Source organism: Podarcis melisellensis (genome assembly GCF_964234715.1).
Source record: "Podarcis melisellensis genome assembly, chromosome: 11".
Taxonomy (NCBI): domain Eukaryota; kingdom Metazoa; phylum Chordata; class Lepidosauria; order Squamata; family Lacertidae; genus Podarcis; species Podarcis melisellensis.
Genome location: NC_138543.1, coordinates 24639475 through 24661098, shown reverse-complemented (window position 1 = coordinate 24661098; position 21624 = coordinate 24639475). Strand labels below are relative to the sequence as shown.

General features: G+C 43.1%; 1 protein-coding gene across 1 annotated transcript in view; it reads right to left on the bottom strand.

Moving 5' to 3' along the window:
• Nucleotides 1–13828: 13828 nt before the first annotated feature.
• The window catches only part of LOC309380483 (uncharacterized protein), a 40796-nt gene continuing 33000 nt past the window's right edge, over nt 13829–21624 (bottom strand). The window contains exons 9-12 of the mRNA XM_081930402.1: nt 20600–20642; nt 17108–17294; nt 16329–16464; nt 13829–14085 (exon numbers count right to left, since the gene is read on the bottom strand). Coding sequence (XP_081786528.1) covers nt 13986–14085; nt 16329–16464; nt 17108–17294; nt 20600–20642 — 466 coding nt within the window. The 3' untranslated portion in view covers nt 13829–13985. The remainder of the gene's footprint in view (nt 14086–16328; nt 16465–17107; nt 17295–20599; nt 20643–21624) is intronic.

Sequence of the window (21624 nt, the reverse complement as noted above, 5' to 3'; positions counted from 1 at the left end):
CTACGAGAGCATGAAGGAAATTCTACTCTAGGGCTGCCCCCCTCTCAGTAAGCAAAACCATCTGCTGCATTCAGTGGAAGACATGACCGTAGTCATTCATTTTCTTTTCAAATGCGTCTCATACACCGGAACCGGAAGAATAAAGACAATCAAATATAGGACATTATAGGAACTTAACCATGCCAGGCAGAGTTAAAGCAGTTAAAATGATATTAAAAGGTAAAGGTAAAGGTACCCCTGCCTGTACGGGCCAGTCTTGACAGACTCTAGGGTTGTGCGCTCATCTCACTCTATAGGCCAGGAGCCAGCGCCGTCCGCAGACACTTCCGGGTCACGTGGCCAGCGTGACAAGCTGCATCTGGCGAGCCAGCGCAGCGCACGGAACGCCGTTTACCTTCCCGCTGGTAAGCGGTCCCTATTTATCTACTTGCACCTGGAGGTGCTTTCGAACTGCTAGGTTGGCAGGCGCTGGGACCGAACAGCGGGAGCGCACCCCACCACAGGGATTCGAACTGCCGACCATGCGATTGGCAAGTCCTAGGCGCTGAGGTTTTACCCACAGCGCCACCCGCATCCCCTAAAATGATCTTACTCCCTACTTTTATTTTGAGATTTTGCCGATTACCGTTCTGCACAGAACAATTGCTCTTTGGCAAGCAATATTTGCAGAATGTATCCACTCAAGTTCCAAACTGAGGCCATGCAACCCAAAACAAGGGGGCTGAGAGGAAAAAGCCTCTTTAAGGTACAATGGGGTCTTTCAACAGAGAAATGCAATAGCGCATGTTCATGAACTGGAGAATAGATTTTGGATGTGGATGGAGGTTACAACAGAGGAGAAAACTAAATTAGAATCACTGATTCTAGGTTGATTGCCCATAGGGAACTTAGATTGGCTCTGTAACCCTTTCACAAAGGCCATTATTTTAGTGTGGAAAAGTTGGAGGCACAAACTGATGAAGGAGGTACATCCCCTTTCTCCCATTAGAGATTATACCTTTCTGTAGCTAGATAAAACTATATCAGGGCTGGACTCCCTAGGTTTGTATAAGAATGGACTATCTAATGTAGCTCTTTGCAGAAGGTGTAATGTGTGTTATGAAATGTGGCTTTTTTTAACCAATATACTGATATGTCGTACTAAATTTCATTCAACACCAGTGGCCATGGTGTGACATAACAGTGAGAAGCATGGAAACCTTCATCCCTTCAGCTCACACATGCTTCTGTTTCCCCTATGAAAACAACAAGAAAGGTAAAAAAAGGTAAAAAAAGGTAAAGGTAAACGACCCCTGAATGGTTAAGTCCACTCAAAGGTGACTATGTGGTTGCAGCGCTTATCTCGCTGCGAGGGAGCCGGCGTTTGTACACAGACAGCTTTCCGGGTCATGTGGCCAGCATGACTAAACTGCTTCTGGAGCAACAGAACACTGTGACGGAAACCAGAGTGCACGGAAACACTGTTTACCTTCCCGCCGCAGCGGTACCTATTTATCTACTTGCACTGGTGTGCTTTTGAACTGCTAGGTTGGCAGGAGCTGGGACTGAGCAACGGCAGCTCACCCCATTGTGGGGATTCGAGCAGCCAACCTTCAGATCAGCAAGCCCAAGAGGCTCAGTGGTTTAGACCACAGCACCACTCGCATCAAAGCAAGAAAAAACAGTGTATAGTACCCCAAAAGTCCACCATTTTACTTGCTTGATTTTCCAGCTTCAGGAGTCTAAAATAGCTCTGTCTTTTTTGAATCAGATGACACAGAAATGAGTGCTAAACATGCACTATATTCTATTCGTTCTGTGGACGCGGCTTTTATATCATGTGGAAGCTCAAATGTAATGTGGAAATTAACAGAGAGGGAAACATTGCAGAAATGGAATAAATGACCATCTGAATGCAGGCCAAGTCAGACTATGTAGCTCAAGATTGTTTTCATGGGCTGGCAGCAGTAGCAGCAGCTGAGGACTTTCAGACCAGAGACCTCACCCCTGTCCTGCCCAGCCCTATGTTAAGGTACATTTTGCATGCAATGTTAGTGCTTCGCCTCTGAGCTACATCTCTTCCTTACAACACAGGTTGATAGTCAACTAAGGAATAATAAAGGTAAAGGGACCCTTGACCATTAGGTCCAGTCGTGGCCGACTCTGGGGTTGTGGCACTCATCTCGCTTTACTGGCCGAAGGAGCCGGCATACAGCTTCCGGGTCATGTGGCCATCATGACTAAGCCGCTTCTGGCGAACCAGAGCAGCGCACGGAAACACCGTTTACCTTCCCACCGGAGCGGTACCTATTTATCTACTTGTACTTTGATGTGCTTTCGAACTGCTAGGTTGGCAGGAGCAGGGACCGAACAACGGGAGCTCACCCCGTCACGGGGATTCGAACCACCAACCTTCTGATCGGTAAGTTCTAGGCTCTGTGGTTTAACCCACAGCACCACCCGCATCCCCCAACTAAGGAATAGTTTCACTGAAATCAAAGAGCATGTCTTCGGAGTATGACTAATATTGGTTATCACCCATAGTGTTAAGTTTCTCCCATTTTGGGGTTCATATTTCCTTACGCATTGCCTCTGTAAGCACAAAAGCTTCCAAAATGAAAATTGTACCTAAGACAAGCTAAATTATACATATGCAGCTTAAGAAAAGGTTATGATGTGACACGGCTAATACAGACACTATGCAATTTATGTCTGCTTGATTATACTTTGCGATCACATTTCAGTCCAAAGCACATTGAAATCAAGAGGTATCTTTCTGCTGACTTCTAGGTGCTTCAGGTTGGAAGCATCACATGATGAACAGGGAATCTGGAGACAATGTATGCTGAATTATCCAACTCGGTTGGGTCGTGTTCCCAAAAAGTGGCTTGATATTTATGATGAGGAAGCAGAAAGTTAAGGTTTTACTATTGGAATAGCCCAGGATCTCAGTAGCCGTCTATGTATACAGTACCCTTCCTCCAATGGGAAAAACGAAATAGTAACCTGTAGAATTTAATATGTTGACCACTTCTACACAGTCTACAAAGATCTCGTTTCTAAGCACATTATTAGATTCTCCATGATTGATGATACTACCACAGGCCAGGAGTTTAAACTCATAATCCTTTCCCAATGTGAGGCATCTCAAGACTAGTTTTCCGAAAATAAAACAAAATAAACCTCGGGCAGTTGCTAAAGGATAACTTCTTCTGACTAATTTCTGTTTATTATTCTAAGGTACCCTTCATGATAGAGTGGCAATTGCATGAGGAAGACCCATGCAATCATCCACATGCGTTGCATTGTGAATTCACAATAGGTCCACAGCCTTCTGCCTATTATCCATGTATAGATGTTCATACCTTAGATGGAGTAACGTGAACCGAAGTCACGGTCAATCCTGCAGCATAGGAACACAGCTAACTAACAAAAATGTTAATCTTTCAAGGGAGTGTTTGAGAAGCAAGAAAAGATTCTTTATTTAGATTTGGACACAGATTGGGGAAGGATGAAGCTTTCTTTGCTAGGCAGAATTTCAGCCCTTAAAATGAATGTATTACCTAAGATGTTTTTATACCAATCAATCCCAATTGATTGTCTGGGAGCAGCATAGTTTTAATATTTTTGTATTTGTGTAGCATTTTGACTATTCCTGGACCAGGTTGGCCCTCCAGATGATGCTGAACCATCATAGTTAGGGTTGATGGGCATTGTAGTCAAACATCTGGAGACCCAGTCCCTGATTTAGACATTCTTAGGCTGTGTAGACCCTGTTCCTTCACAGTACGTTCTTTTCCCCCAAGAATCCTGGGAACTGTAGTTTTTAAGGGTGCTGGGAATGCCCCTGTGAAGGATAAGCTAGAATTCCCAGGTGGTTTTTTTTAGGAGAAGCCATGTTCTCTTTTTCCAGGATGCATCCTCTTTTTCATGGGTAGAGTTGTCACAGTGACCCATAGCTAAAAGTAAAGGTAAAGGGACCCCTGACCATTTGGTCCAGTCATGGCTGACTCTGGGGTTGCGGCGCTCATCTCGCTTTATTGGCCGAGGGAGCCAGCGTACAGCTTCCAGGTAATGTGACCAGCATGACTAAGCCGCTTCTGGCGAACCAGAGCAGCGCACGGAAACGCCGTTTACCTTCCTGCCGGAGTGGTACCTATTTATCTACTTGCACTTTGATGTGCTTTCAAACTGCTAGGTGGGCAGGAGCTGGGACCGAGCAACGGGAGCTCACCCTGTACCGGGGATTCGAACCGCTGACCTTCTGATCAGCAAGTCCTACGCTCTGTGGTTTAACCCACAGCGCCACCCGCGTCCCATATAGCTAAAAGTAGAAGCCGCCAAATGTATACCAGAGGGTGATCCACTCTCGCACATGCCTAATGCATGTGGGTGCACATTGCGTGGGTGCACTAGATGCTAAACAGGTGCTTGGTATATATGTGTGAATGGAGGCTTGCTCTGCACAATTCTCCTTTCCAAAAAGTAGGAGGGGAGGGGGGAATTGGGTGAATCTGGCAAATGCATCTATGGGCCTTCTTATTCTGTACGGCAAATAATTATTTTGGGCATAGGTTATTGTCGTTCTTTTGGAACAAGTTTAATTATTTGCCATATAGAATAAGATGCTGTAGCCTGTGAAAGAAACCATTTAAACCAAATAGCAACAGAGAGAAAGACATTACTGAGCTAGATCAATACTGCACATTATTTATGCTGCTTTCATACCTGACAGGGATATATGTAACAATATCTGTGACCATGGTATCATATCAAGATTGGTTAAAGAAATCCTTTCATTTGGCTGTGCTCCCAACACTACTAGGTCTTATGACTGTGGTTTGGTGGATGCTGTCTGATACAGAGCCTTTGTTTTATAGCAGGACCTCAAGGGAATGATATAATGCAACAAATAATCTGTGGATCTCAGAGCTTTCACAGCTAAGCACTTCCAGTGAGTCACTGCTGGCAAGGCAAGCAAATGGTTGTGTAGGGAGGGGCATGATTTAATGGCATGGATGACAGTGGAGATTTCTGTCCTGGAGAACACATTCTCTCTCTCTCTCTGATGCCTTTGCCAGTGTCTTTTACAAATGGCTGATTTCAGCAAATCTTTCATTCTGCAGTGCGTGGTTGGCCGTGATCTTGATGTGTTCATATTACGCAGCATTGACATGAGCCCAAGGTCACATCAAAGCAGAAGCACAGAGACAAACATTTAATCTGTCAGACATTATCTAAGCATGCTAGGGATTTGATGAGTTATGCTCTTGTAAGTAGCATAAACAGGTCCCTGTTATGTGGAGAATCTCTTCATCAAGTTATTGTACAGGAACTCATAATGGGGAGGGGGGGAGAGAGACATGTTTTAAATGTGTAATATTTGTCAAAAAGACCTCAGGTCATTGCACACAGCCCAGCCCACTGTGTCCTTGATTTTGTCCGAGCCCCTGCAGTGGCAGCTGTGGCAGGGCGCACCAGAGCACACACACCTTGAACTGGCAAGGAAGAAGATGAACGGGGAAATCTGGAGTTGAGTCGCACAGCTTGGAGGCAGGAGGATACAACACCCCAACACCATCTTCTCAGATGGCAACCTCTTTAGACCAGACGGTACACACCTATCAGCAGCACAGAACAAACTCTGGCTTAGGGATTGGTTGCAGATGTGAGCAGTTTGGTGGTGTGGTATCAAGAGTGTCGGCTCGGGTGGTGGGTAAGGCATTGGGTCTGGATCGTTAACATCTGGGTACCCCATTAAAAAGTAGAGACATCACCTTGCCAACAAAGGTCCGTATAGTAAAAGCTATGGTTTTCCAAGTAGTGATGTATGGAAGTGAGAGCTGGACCATAAAGAAGGCTGATCGCCGAAGAATTGATGCTTTTGAATTATGGTGCTGGAGGAGACTCTTGAGAGACCCATGGACTGCAAGAAGATCAAACCTATTCATTCTTAAGGAAATCAGTCCTGAGTGCTCACTGGAAGGACAGATTGTGAAGCAGAGGCTCCAATACTTTGGCCACCTCATGAGAAGAGAAGACTCCCTGGAAAAGACCATGATGTTGTGAAAGATGGAGGGCACAAGGAGAAGGGGACGACAGAGGACGAGATGGTTGGATAGTGTTCTTGAAGCTACCAGCATGAGTTTGACCAAACTATGGGAGGCAGTGGAAGACAGAAGTGCCTGGTGTGCTTTGTTCCATGGGGTCACGAAGAGTTGGACACGACTAAATGACTAAACAACAACAACAACAACAACAACACCCCATTAAAGGGGTCTGGAAAGGGACATTGTTGTCTGGGAGCCCACATGGACCACAGCACCCCTTCAAGAGGTGGCCCTAGAGGGAGTGTCACACTCAATGTGTGTCGGGGCACAACCTCCTTAACAGGGTCAAACCATCTCATTATCAACCAGCAGGCAGGCTGGTTTATCTTGGATACATACCTGATGCCTTCTCCTAATCTGGTTTTCATCTGTTATGAGTAAAGTTGTGACCTATTTCATCCCAATAATATTGTCCTTTGTCTTCTTTAATATGGTTGACCCCCATCGCTGAGCAGCTTCCTCTTCACAATTGGTCACGCAATTAGAGTAGACCCACCTCTGGGTCCGTCCAGTTGTCAAGATACTACACAGAAAGCCCATGGAAAGATGAAGGTGGTTGTTATGGTCCCAACAGCCCCTTTTACCACAGTGTTTTGTTGACTGTGTATCATGATCACTCTTCACAATGTTTTCCTTATGATTCCCTGCAGACAGACCTTTTACATCTCTTCTCTGTGTTTTTTTTTTAATGACGTTTTGTTCTATTAATACCTAAATGAGTAAGAGGTTCCTGATGCCATCAAACTGCCTCTTTAATTTGGCAGGCAAAGGCAATTAGAAATCTGGCAGGAAAAGAGCTGAAGCTGTACATTGTGCAGCAATAGGATAACCTACCAGTAGGTGCTGCAGTACTTAAGCAGCTTGTGGAAGCAGGCCGGGAGTCGGCAGCCCTGGTAGTTGTGCTGAAAGCAGGATCAACTTTGTCCAATATTAGAAATTAAATTCTGACCAGACCCTACTGGATTCATGTATATTGGCCAATGCTGCAAATCGTGGGTCTCTTCACTGTGGGGTTGCCATACGTCCAGGTGAAAATCCCTTCGATGTCCAGGAAAATCCGTATGCATTTCGGAAGTCTAGATTTTGGTGAATGTGCTTTAAAATAGCTCAAAAACTTACTTTTGTTGAGATTTTGCAAAAGAAGCTCAACAACTTTGGACAAAACTAAAAACAGCTCAACAGGTTTGCCCCACCCCAAATGCTCAACAACTTTGCCAAAAATGCCTTTTGTGCCCAGATTTTCACTTTTTGAAATATGGCAACCCTTCTTCACTGTCCACCTCAGCTCTGTCTTCTTCCCTTCCTCTCCACACATCTCTGCTTGTTTTCTCCCTCCCTAACAAAGCTCTGCCCCCAAAGGACAACAGGCAAGTAAAGGAATGTAGCTTTAACCATTGTTCCTTTCATGCAAAGTAAAGATAACCACAATATTGAAATTAATTGCTTATTATGGTCACAGACCAAGAGCTGCATTATAGCTGCATCTCCTTTCTCGTTCCCTCTTTGAAATGTTGCTTTAGACTGTGTGTTCTTTCACCAGGGACCAGTTTGGTTTTTAACAACTGCATCCATATTGGACCTGAAATTGTTTCTATATATGTTTCTGTTAATTATTTTTTTTTTGTTAGATCACTTTGGGATGTTTCAGGGGAAGTGGCTCTTAAGCAAAATAAACAAATAACATTTTGTACAGCATTTAGCACATTGTAAAGAAGCAAAGAGATATAGTGGCTACTTTGTGAAATAAGGCTATCTTAGAATCACTGGACTCTGTTGCACAACTATTGTGACATAATTTCCATTATACTGTATTTTGGTGCTGAAAAAGAGTGAGGTCCATTGCCTTTCAAACTACTAGACCCATTCAGGTCCAATATTCTAATACTTAATAAAGCAGTTGCTACATTTAAAATGCTATAGTTACCATCTACTGTGTATTATAATTTCTCTCTCTCTCTCTCTCTCTCTCTCTCTCTCACACACACACACACACACACACAGAGAGAGAGAGAGAGAGAGAGAGAGCGCTTATGGGTGGGTTTAGGTGTAAAATTGAGTAAGAGATATTGGCAGGTTAATTATGCATTTAAGTACAACTGCATTGTACCTCATTCCTCTTTGAAATACTTTGAAATGTGAAGGTGAGCCAGAAGATAGAAACCTACAGCCTGATCTGCGATGTCACGACAGCAGCACAAATCAGCACATGTCTGCTTTGACACCACAGGAGCTCATCTGAATTCAGCTCCTGTCTGTTCATGGACCAAACAAATCCAGACAACGTCAGCATTCCAGATTTTCCTTGTAGCCCTTCTAGTGAAAGAGAGCACTCTTTTCTCATTGGTGCACTATTGAAAAGATGTCAAGGGCAAACAGCTGTACACTGTGAATTGTTTAGCTATTGCTCCCGAGCCTTTGTTCTTTGACCCATAGCGCAATCAGGAGAAAGCAGCAAAAGGCTCGGAAGACAGAGTTTGCCCCCCCCCCCATCGCTCTCTTGAAATGTTTCTGAGCTGAGCCCATTTCTGGTCCGTTGCTTTTGCAAAAACATCAGCCTAGCATTCTAAGCAATGGAATCAAATGAGGGGAAATTAACCTGTGCTGAAAATTTTCTGTTAGACGCAACCTTCAAATGCTGTTGGTAAATATTTGTATTTAGTGTGCATGCATACTCAATAACCAATACAGAGGCCTGGAAAAAGAAACCTGTCCCCTGCAAGAATGTTTCTGGGATGAGATGTCCAGAGAAAAGAATGCCTAAACTCAAAGACATGAAGAAGCAAAGTACCACTAGGCACAGGAAAAACCTGAAAAAAGTACAGATTAAAGATAGAAAGGGCAGACCAATCATTCTAGAACAGGCACAGGCAAACTTGGCCCTCCAGATGTTTTGGGACTACAATTCCCATCATCCCTGACCACTTGTTTTGTTAGCTAGGGATCATGGGAGTTGTAGGCCAAAAACACCTGGAGGGCCGAGTTTGCCTATGCCTGTTCTAGAGACTGTATGCACATTAATTGTGTGATTCTGTTAGCTCTGCTTGCCTTAGGGTTGAAGCTACTTGGAATTTTGACCCTGTAAGCTGTGCCAAAGGAGCAGCTCAAAGGTTCCAGCACTGATGCGTGAAGACAACTCTGTGCATTGGAGCCTTACTCCATCCTTGATGCACAACTTTGCTGGTCATGGTTGTACAGAAGTGTCATACCTTAGCGGTAGAGCAACTCTTTTTTTAAGACTGAGGCACTGCTTGTAGATGGTTTCCTAGACCGGATGGATGGCAGCTTGCCTACTCTTGATGGGGTTACACTACGTCTGAAGGAGCAGGTACATGGGGCTGCTCCTGAATCCTTTGCTGTCGCTTGAGGTTCAGGTGGCCTCGGTGGCACAGAGTGTCTTCCATCAGCTTCAGCTGGTGGCCCAGCTGCACCCTTATCTGGACAGGGATAGCCTAACCTCTGTTGTCTATGCAATGGTATCATCTAGGTTAGATTACCGCAATGCACTATATGTAGGACTGCCTCTGAAGACAGCATGGAAACTTTAGCTGGTGCAGAATTTGGCAGCCAGGTTGCTCACTGGGGCAAGATGGTTTGAGCATATTACACCAATCTGGCCCGACTGCACTGGCTGCCATTTAGTTTCTGGGCGCTATTCAAAGTGTTGGTTTTGACCTATGGCTCAAGACTGCAATACCTCAAGGACCGCCTCTCTCCATATGAACCTACTTAGACCCTGAGATCATCATCTAAGGCCCTTCTTCATGTGCCTCCTCCATGTGAAGTCTGGAGGGTGGCAGCACAAGATTGGGCCTTTTCTGCAGTGGCTCCCTATTTGTAGAATACAGTCCCCAGGGAGGTTTGGCTGCCACCTTCATTATACACCTTTAGGTGCCTGACAAAAAATGTTCCTCTTCAACCAGGGCTTGGCCTGATTGACATCCAATGCCCTTTTAAATGTGTTGTGGGAGCAGGGGGTTATTGGTTTGTTGCTGTTATTATTTTCACTAAGTATTTAGTGGTTTTTATATTGTAGTATTGTACTTTGGCCACCTCATGAGAAGAGAAGACTCCCTGGAAAAGACCCTGATGTTGGTAAAGGGCACAAGGAGAAGGGGACGACAGAGGACGAGATGGTTGGACAGTGTTCTCGAAGCTACAAACATGAGTCTGTCCAAACTGCGGGAGGCAGTGGAAGACAGGGGTGCCTGGCGTGCTCTGGTCCATGGAGTCACGAAGAGTCGGACACGACTAAACAACAACAACAATATTGTAGTTTTCTGTTGTGAATAGCCCTGAGATCTGCGGACGGAGGGCGGAATACAAATTTTAATAATAATAATAATAATAATTCTACATACAGAAGCTCCCAGGTTCCAGCTCTAGGTAGGGCTGAAGGGAACTCCTGTCTGATAGCTTGGAGAGAGCCATCAGTGGCCTGTGTAGAGCATGATGAGATTGAGGGGCCAATGGCTTACTTAAGTCTTAGACTGCTTCCTCTATTTCTAACTAAATCTGTACTCTTAAGGATGTATACAGGGTGCCAGGGGTAAGTGGATCAGCTGAGCCAAAAGCCCATGGCAACTGGCCACATTCATCTTAGCTCAGGCCAAAGAGCAGTGCACCTTTGCATCCATCTTGTTTAGGTTGTTCTGTGTTGTTTTCATCTGTACTGCCATAGTTGTTTTCAGTGCCTTTTGTCAATAGTCACACTTGGATCAAGACCTAAGACAATAATTAATATACCATTAGAAACAAAGATAATTCCAGTTAGCAAGTCCATTCTTGAACGCAGCCAGAGTGTTTGCTACCTGAAGTTACTCAGAATAAATATTCTAGGCTTTGGTAACAATTAAGAATGACTTGTCTCCCATCCAGAGAAAATGACACATAATTCAAACATTTCTTCACATTTACCACATGGAAAATGCATTTCACCTACAATATAAATAAACGCAAAGTTTAATCCCAGGAATATTAAACAATGAAATCATATGTGTGTTGTTTGTGATCTCTGACCTGACGTAACAGACCTTGGGACATGTTTCTGTCATATCTTAGTAGCAGATGACAAATGGTTCAGTTTAAATTATCTCCTCCTGCTGCAGCAAATTTACTGGCAACAGTGCAGAGCATTTCCTAACAAAGGAATGTTGACCTCCAAACTAGTGTCTCTCCTCTTTCACTTTCCTTTCTTTCCTTTTTTTAAAAAAAAGCTACAGTCAATCCCATGTAGAAGGTGAAAGAAGGATATGATTTGCTTTGAATCTGGAATTATGTGTTGTGAAAAACTGGAAAGATGATCACATGCTATCTCACAACTAAGTAGGTAGATCTTAACTGGCTATATGGATGGGGCAGAAATTCAATTTCCTTTCCATTTTAATGGGAAATGACCTACTTCACACTTCTCTAGCCAAAAGGTGAGCTACAACACAATGATCCTTCAAATTCCGCATTTCTCCAGATTTTGCAAAGCAGGTCTCCAATCACAGTGTTCAGAATGCATGTATTAGGGGGAAGCATGCATAAAAATGCATACGTTCATGAAAAACAACTTACCCAAAATGCATTAAAGTATGAAAAATTGTAAAAACTGCATACAAAATTGTAAAATATGCATACAAAATTGCGCCTCTTAGGAGAAAGTTACACTAAAATGTTGGAGGATTTCCATGAGGATTTTTTTAAAATGCAGATTGCTGTGGAACTGATGGGGAAAATGAGAAACGGAAATGAACAGATTCATGCTTTCCTTATTGGCTATCATACATTTGCTTAGCATATTCTACTGTGGTTCAGTCAGTCACATAATGAATGAATTTGTGTGTTTGCACCCATTTACCATTCTTAACCCATACAGATTGTGTACACAAACGCTAGTGTCAATGTGGCATTAAAGATCCTCTATGTTTACTCAGACGTAATTCCCAGTGAGTTCAATGGAATGTCGGTTTAGTTAAATTATACACACCCACCCACCGACCCTTACTCTTAGGTAAGATTGTACAGGTTTGCCGCCTGACACCATTAAGAAATCTTCAAAATGCACTGATCCCTCTGTCCTTAGTGGAATCATTTTTAAAGCATGAAAGCTGGAAGTTTTGAAATTTAATATGTTTTGTACAATGGCTGCTCAGTACTAATAAAATATGCCCCCTGCCTCCCCAAAGCTACAGTATAATCAGCAAAGCAGTTTGCTGTAGGTTTGCTCAGCTGATGCAACAGAGTGAAACTTAATCAATTAGCAGGAAAAACTTACAGGAAGCAACCGCTAGCAAATAATGTCTGTGCCATCATTTAACAAGCTATACCTGACAGCACTGTAATCAGGGAAATATAATATTTAATTCCTGAAGTGTCCATGAATATTGTACAGTCTCTTTTATGCAATGCCCACAATTTAATATTGCCATCCTTTGGTGTATATGAAATATAATTCCCCCCCACTCCCCTCTTTATAAAAACTTATAATCGCCCCCTTCATTTAAAATTAGCACTCTATCTTGCTAGTGGGGGACGATGCCAGCACAGCAGATGGGCATATATGTGGGTATGCCATTGAAGTCTGGTTACAAGGCAACTGGATTTTCATCTAAGAATCTGGCAGTGCTGGTTGCTTAGGATTCAAGAGAAAGCTTAACTCGCCACTACTGTCCTTTGAAGCTGTGCAAAATCAGTTGATGAAATAAACTAGACATAATTTTTGGGAGGAGGGCACCAAAATGGCCACATTCTGGTAAATAAAACTTTTTGAAACACGGAGCGGAAGAAATAAAATTTGGTGTCCTTTAGCCAATTGATAGGCAGTCAGCCTCAAAACTCTGACATTTGTCTGTTGTTCAGTAATGAACCTGTAGTCACGCATGCCATTGTGAAAAGATCTTCTGTGGTTTGCTTTCTGCAGAATGGAGATGCACATTTTCTCCTATATGGGACAGGAAAGGGGCTTCCTGATAAACCACAAGCATAAATTTCTGGTCTGGTTTGATAACATTATGCCTTCCATCTTATTTACCGTAGATTTCCAGGTCAGTCCTGCATGTGTCTACTTAAAAGTCACTTCTATAGATGTCAATGGGGCATATTTCCATGTGATTGTAGGACTGCAACCTTATAGCCTAGTTTCAATAAAGACAAACCATTGCATGATTACACCCATGATTAATAACACCATACATACGTACATCATGATTCTTTCCAAAGGAATAAGTTTGATTTAAACAAACAAAATGGCTTTTTTTTAAAAAAAAAAACCCCGCCCCCAAAACCCATAAAAAATAACATTGGTAATGCTTTTATGATTTTGGCAAGAACATAGAGGGACATCTGGGGAGAAAAATACCAATTCACTGCTGTGAAAAACATCATCAATGTGTTATAGTGACAATAGATACCTATAATTAAGTCAACTGAAATGTCTGCACATCAAATTATATGCTGCTATTTATAACTGCAGTTGTCCATTAGTATTAGCTTGCAAATGTGCTTGAAACTCCAGAGGAAAATGGGAAAAATATTATTCAGGGATATTTGAGTTTAATGTGTGTAAAAGCACAGGATAACAACTCCCAAGAGCAAACATGCAACACCCCCCCCCACAACCCTTAGAGAATGATGTTTTCCACACTGAAAATAAGATCATAACAACACATTGCATGAGTCTAATTGTAGCTCCTCCTGCGTAGTAGGTACAGTAAAAAAACAACACACACACACAAAACAAACGGGGAAATATCCACACGAAGGCTTTTTGTTTATTTACTAATTGCTTACAAAATTGTGCAGCTTGTAAGTTATGAGAGATGTGCTGATCAAATGTTACTAAATTATCATTTGCTGGTAGCAGGTACACACTTGTTCTGAAGCCCAGCACAGAAGACTGTATTAGATTCCCCTTCACATCTTGGTCTCCTCCAATGGTCGGTTCATGAAGTCTTGAATGGCCTGGTTTAATGGCAACCACTTACTGACCGAGGCTTTCAGTGCCGTGATCCATCTGGAAGAAAGGAATAGGCAGAGCTGGTCACTAAATGAATGGTGTTTGGATAACTGCAAGCTAAAGACTGCTTGAGCTTGCATCAATATGGCAGATGAACAATCATATCACAGCAAGTGCGCTGCCAAAAGTAGCAGGGACTGGAAGCATGGCAAAGTTTTTGTAAAAAGAATTATTTAGGAGGAATGGACGGTAGCTCTAGTTTTCAACACAACAGTTATGGGGTTTTTTTTGGGGGGGGACCTCCTACATTGCCTCCTACAAATCCTTATTCTTTAATCTAATTTTAAGCCAGGCATGGAAAGCATTGTGGAATTCAGAATAAAATGGATAACTAACTGACTGAGATTGTGGTTTGAATGTTTTGACATGTGATAGATAACTGGATTGTCTGCCTTGTACCAAGACCTGGAAATTAATATACAAAATGTGGCTTAAGTCAAGACAGGATAAGTCCTGTTCTTTCTGTGATTAAGGATGTGGGAAATTCTGAGGAAAACGCAATGACAATGCACTTTACGTAATTAACTGTGTAAATTACGTAAATTGCATAATTTTGCCATATAAATTATATTCTCATTACATTATTCCCCATCTTTATTTCATCGAAAACGTTTCTGGTGGAAGACAAACTCTAGTCACTGGCAGAGGAAGAGGAGTGCGAGGGGAGTGCACCGCCCCTGGCAGCGCGATCCCGGTGGGGTGCCATCGTGGCTGCCCCCCACCCACGCTGGGCGCCATGCCCCTGTGGGTGGTGCGCCAGCCCCGCCCCCACCTGCTCTCCACCCCCCCGCATGCTGAAGCATGAAGCTCTGCCACTGACTCTAGTAGAATAGAAACCATGCTGTATGTGTTGAATACAGGAGGGAATGGAAAATGATACATTCTTACTTCCCTATATGCAGGGGCGCCGACTTATAAAAAATATTGGGGGAGCGGGGGCCCATACCGACTTATAAAAAATATTGGGGGGCCCAAGACCTCCAAACCGCTGCTGCTGGGGGAACGAAAGGGGCGAGCCCCAGGCTGCCCCGACCTTAAGTGAACCTGTGAGGGCCTGCCCTTTGCGGCAGCCGATTGGCTGCCGCCGTGGGCGGTGAATATTAATGAGCTAGGGGGAATCCCCGCTTCTCGCGGGGCTGACGCCAGCCCCGCGAGATTGTTGATGGGTCGAGAGCCCGCAACCCCACCCCCTCTGTAGATCGGGAGTGGCTTTGTTTTAACTCATTACTGAATGTATTTTAAAAGGTAACTATCGTCAAACAAGGAAAATAAAAAATACCAACATAATTTTGTGATTTTACAAAGCATAATATAACTAATAATTTTCTTAAATTATTGGGGGGCAGAGCCCCCCAAAACGAATTTTTGAGGGGGCTCGGGCCCCCTCAGGTCCCATGGAGTTGGCGCCTATGCCTATATGTGATGCATCGAAAGTTTGAAGGACCATTCCCATTAGCATAGATCACTTCCACAGTGACGCTGTTTCCTCAGTTACTGTGATGAAATTGTCATGTATGGATATCTTTGACTATCTATGGATGTCTCATTAGGATTTTAAGATTTTAAGAAGGCACAACTCATTTCCTTCTACTCTCTTATGTGGCCTTAAAGTCACCAGTCTCCAACACACACAGAGAGCTTTAAAGGAAGACTCTCTTGTGAAATGGTGGAATTAGAATTTCTCAGCAGATTTGACTGTATTGGTTTAGGACTCAAGGTTCTCTTCTACTAGAGGTGATAAATTAACATAACAAAGGTAGAAACATGCCATTAAATTCCGTTACTGTTGTTCTGTTTATATCTTGTATATATTTGAGCTTTGTACAGAGCTAACACAATGCATTTCATAGCCTTTTCAATTCCACTGTTTACATTTCCCCCCTCTGTGTGCACATTTTATAAATGCCACAATAAATATGTCCTTAATGTGTCAGTTGTACTAATTTTCATTTTTTCTTATTCCAGAGGTGTTTGAGTTTCCTTCCCACCAAGCTTTCCCATTGAACCTCTACTTCAATGCATCTTTAAAAGAAACACAGTAATAATGTCCCTATTTGAACCATAATTGTTCATAGAAAACTTCAGTTCTACTTAAAGGTAGTCAACCACCCAGACAATTACTCAAAAGCCTCAAAACTCTCTACTTCACTCATTGTCTACAACTATGGAAAGGAGGTGAAAAGGCAGGGAGAAATGGGCTAGAGAAATAATTTCAGAGGAAAGAGGAGCACATCATCTACCGTTTGTTTTCGGTCACGCTTTCTGCACATAAGTAGAAGGTTTTAAACTCCTCCGAAGGTGGCTTCACTTCAATCACGGACCTCCTGGAACCAAGGGCCTGTTCACTCACAGTGTATCCCTGCAGGTAAATCCCACCTAGCAAAAGAAAGAGGGGCAATAGGCAAAAGGTAGAGGACGCACTATACACACAGATGGCCCCAGAGTCTCCAGCAAAAAGAAGAAGAAGCCCAGGAATCAGGGCTGGGAAAGTCGTCTCTTTTGAGACCCAGAGGAAATCACTGCCAGTATGAGGCTAAATGGGTCACAGGTTCCTGCGACCTAACAGATCAGGTGCTTTTCCTGAGCAAGGCTCTCCAGATAACATCAGGTGTACTACACCTCCTTGACCGACTCCCAAGAACTCTAGCTCTGCTCGTCAGCTGTTTATTGACATTTTATCAAATATTTCTGTGTTGCAGAGGATGCACAGTGTCACAACGAAATAAAGTGGCTGTATCTTGAAAAGTCACTGTAAGAATCAGAACCCCTGGAATGGCAGGCCAAAGCTCCAACAATGTAATGAAGGAATACTGAAAGTAGACCTAGCAAAGCATAGGCCACCCCATCGACTTCATGGCTGAATGGAGATTTGAACCCTGGTCTCCCAGATCATAGTCCAACCCTCTAACGGTTACACCACACTAAAGCTTCCTGTTTTGTATTATTGGCATTTTTGTATTATGTATAGGAGGAAAACCTACTTGGTTTCAAAAAAGGAGGAGGAAAGGTGACCACCTACCAAGGGCATGTGTAGAGCGTATGCTGGCATAAAAATACAAGCAGCCATCTTTCAGAATGCAGTAGTGTTGAACCCACATGTCCTTGTTCTTGTCCAATTGGTGAAGAAGTCCCAGGCACTCCGGGTTTTTGATGGCAAGTGGTGGAAGGCTTGTGTTGTGCATGGTGACATCTACCCAGACGTGGTTCTGCACATTAGAGTTAGTAAAGTGACCACTTTTACTGTTGTTAAATGAGCTCAATGCACACAAACATGTCCAAGCATATTTAAAGCCGCAAGAATTTAGAAAGTTAAGATGTCATCTTATAATTTGTCCAGTCTATACAGTGGTACCTCAGCTTCAGGTTACAGACTCCGCTAACCCAGAAATAGTACCTCGGGTTAAGAACTTTGCTTCAGGATGAGAACAGAAATCGTGCGGCAGCAGCGGGAGGCCCTATTAACTAAAGTGGTACATCAGTTTAAGAACAGTTTCAGGCTAAGAACGGACCTCCAGAACGAATTAAGTTCTTAACTTGAGGTACCACTGTATTGTGAAATGGGCAGATCTGTCAACAATCCATAAGGCGCATACTCTGGCCTGTTAAATTCTGATTTCCTGCTGTCAGCATTCTATAAATCCATACTGTGCCCATTTTAATGCTCATTTCTCATTTTGGTTATTAGCTTCACGGTGATTTTGGATATCACGTTAATCAGCACATTTCTCAAGTCTCATGCCTTCAAATGTAGCATGTGATATGTCAAATAACGATTTGCTAAGCAACGTATCTGGCCAAATACATCTGGTGGGGATGAGAATAAAGAATGCATGCTTGAAGCAGTGAAATGAACCCATTCTTTAATTACACTGACATTCATCTGACATTCATCTTAATATATGGGCCTGAAAGGCATGCAGTTGGAATCTAACATTAGAAGCCATTTTCAGATGTTAGCATTTGCAAAGCTTGAAGCTTGCTTTGAAGTTAGCTTCTAGGTGGAATGGTCATGTTAGTCGGCTGTAGCAAAATATATTAAGTATCTTGTGGCACAAACACATACATGATATGTATATTGCATATGCAGCATCTGATGGAACAGACTCCAATTCAGAAATGGGGAGCCTGCAAGCAGTCCAGATATTGTGGGACTCCAGCTCCCATGAGCCCCAGCCAGCATGTCTAATGGTCAGGAAAGATGGCAGCTGTAGCCCTGCCACAACTGGAAGGCAACATAGACCCCACCCCTGCCCTAGTCTGTGGAAGCTTAGCCTTTAATGAGTTTTTTTAGTCTTGAAGTTGCCACAAAACTCTTGAGCTGTCCCTAATGAAGTCTTATCAGAATGCCTTGCCATGACACAACTCAGCATATAACTGCAAACATCTCTAGTTAGGGTTGAGCAGCATTACATTAAGTTGTGGTTCTTGTCTGTGATGGGACTACTCAGACAACTGCTTTGCTAGAGGCACTTGTTCATGAGGCTAATAAAATCTACTCCGTCCAGATAATAAATTAAATAGCTCACTAGTTGCTTCAACATTGTCTGAAGCAGAGTGTGCAAACAAACAATTCTAAAGATTCTTAGAAAAACAGAGGACAATCCAACTGGTGCCCATCAACCAGCAGAATGACCTTCTGCTTGCACTTCTTCCTTCTTTCGTCTGCTTCACACCTAAAATCTGCTCCAGAGGGCTGAGAGTTTGCAAGGAAAAGGAGGAGGTGGAGAAGTATTAAAGTGCTTTGCATGAGTGGAAGTCTGCTCACACAGCAGAGGATACTGAACAATGGCTCCTACTGACATTTATATGAAATTGGAAGGTTGTACAACTTAGAGAACAGCTTGAATGAAGGCCATTGCTTGATCTATTGTGATTGTTTATCTCCTGACATCTTTCAAAATTCCCCTGCTGCTACCTAGAGTGGAAGGTGTGCATATATCCATGCCTAGTTATGCAGAACAGGCCTGAAAACGATAACAAAACTCTTGAGAATTAAATCAGGTTGCCACGGTCTCATGTACAAACAAACGCGTGGCTATGTGAAAAGGATCAAGCTGCAAACCAGGTCATTTCTCCTCATTTTCACATCAGATGGAAGCTCAAGAGCTGAGCCTCGGTGGTCTAAAGCAAATGTGCTTGTTTATCAGCAAAATTGGTAAGCAGCCTATGTCTTTGCTCATTTGAAGACCTTGGAGAGAAGCCATACAATGTTGATGATCTATTTTCCTTTAAATTGCATTATTTCCTCTGGAGCCTTGATGAGCCTGCAGAGGAGGAGATGAGCTAACTTCAGGAAATACTGTTAAGTGCATACCCTGCCATCCCTTGCCGGGGAACCTTCTGGGATGTACAGTGGCAAAGTGCAAAGAGGACTGAAAGGATGCTCAGCACATATGCGGAATAGATGCTTTACTCTCAGTCTCATTCGGATGACATAGCACCAATGCTTCAGTGTGTGTGGCACCATTGAGTTTGCAATACAATAAAGAGAACCACTGTCCATTGCAAAAGGGAGTTCTTGTTATTTTGCCTAAAAAACAACAACCCCCCTCTGGGTGGCTTGTCAGGCTAAAGAGGATTGTAATTTAGCATTTGCTTATTCCGTTACATTTTTTTTTAAAGGGAGAAACCATAAACTGTAAGCAAAAATTACTAATGAGACCTGTTATGTGATTGTATTTGCATCTGTTCTTGTGAAAGGAAATGAAAAAGAAAACAAAATGATGTCTTAACCAGAGCGTAGCAGTGAAGTAGTAATCTATAAAAATAATGGGTTTCCCGAGCAGTAGAAAATTGCTAAAAGGCTGAAATGGTCTAAAACCACATTATCCGAAGAAACCTTTCACCCCTGGTCTTAGCAATGTTTGACTTATTTTTACATCCTGCATAGTTCTGACTGCTTTAATATCCTCGTATATATAGTATTTTTGGCAGCATTTAGACCAGGGTAGCCCTTCAGATGATGTTGAACCATCATGGTTAGGGGTGATGAGGATTGCATCTGGAGGGCTGGAGGTTCCTTGTCCCTGATTTAGACCTTCTTAAGCATATTCTTTCTATTGAGGAATTCTGGGCCTTTGTTAAGGGTTGCTTGGAGTTGCAAATCTGGATACCCCACCAGAGTTAATGATTCTGTTTTCAAGAATGGCTTAGCAAAGCTGTTGCTATGGCTAACAAAGAACAAATACGGAGAGATCCCAGAGCAGGGCAGCTTCACACCAGCAGCTCACCTGTTGGTTTGCAAATAGCATGCAGAACACTTGAAGTTGGTTACGCCTGCCCCATGAATGACTGCCAAGAGCTGAGGGCCATGAAGATAAAGTACTCACTCAGCATGTGCCCTAGGATTGGCATATGTGAGAGACCAGAAGGAGGACTTAATCCCTTGTCAAGTACTCTCTCGTAGACTTTGGTGAGTCTATGTACAAATTAAGGTCACCCTCAGCATGTAAAGTCTGTAAATTAGAAATGGAGATGCACAAACAGAAACAAAGGCTCTGGCAAGGATTACCTGATGAACGGGATGCACAGCTTTCTCCATGGCCTCCAGCCACCTATGGAGGGAAAAAAAACCATAGATGAGAATAGGTTTGCTTGACAGGAATAGTGCAACATCCTGCATGGGGGCCTTGTGGGAAAATGGTAGATAGCTACTCACTTACATAGGCCTGTATGATGAAATAATTGGCAGGGCCAATTTCAAACACAGGCAGGAGTCTCTACCTCACAAAAACAGGTGCTAACATCCTCACAGCATTTCTCATACTGGTATGAAGAAACATTTTGCAAATGTTCTTCGTCTCCACCATTGCCATACTTCTTTTCTTCTGCTATCGGAGGACAAATATGCACATAGACACCTATATGCAAAACAGTATTGGTGTCTCCTAGTAGGAGAAGGAATTGTGTATGTATAGAATATGCAGAGAATGCGCAAATGGAAATCTTGAAAGCAGGTTGAATACAGTTGCTGGAGAAATCACAGTGAGTGAAGGCTGCTGACCTCATACCCTGCTTGCGGATTTCCCCCAGGAAGCTGCTTGGAAACAAGCAGGGAGCCAGTGTGGCGAAGTGGTTAGAGTGTTGGACTAGGACCTGAGAGACCAGGGTTCTAATCTTCACTTGGCCATGAAGGCTGCTGGGTGACCTTGGGCCAGCCACTCACTCACAGTCTAACCTCTACCTCAGAGAATTGTTGTGAGGATGAACTGTACATCAGCTCAAGCCCCATGGAGGAAAGATGGATATAAATGCAATAAATAAATGGAAAATGTTGTATCAGAGAGGCCTTTGGTTTGGTCCATCCAGGACTGCTTTTCTTAAATTGTTATGCTAAAGAACAACAAAAAACCAGAGGAATGTAAAATAAAATAACATATTATGCAAGTTACTGACAGAATGCTGATGGGGGAGGGAAGAACTGTATATGTGGTAACCCTAATTAAATCTCAGTGCAAATGTTTTCTCTCCTGCAGTAAGAGACTGCCTGCTGCTTATGCAGTTGACCTTAATAAGCAAATCCATTTTGCAGAACTA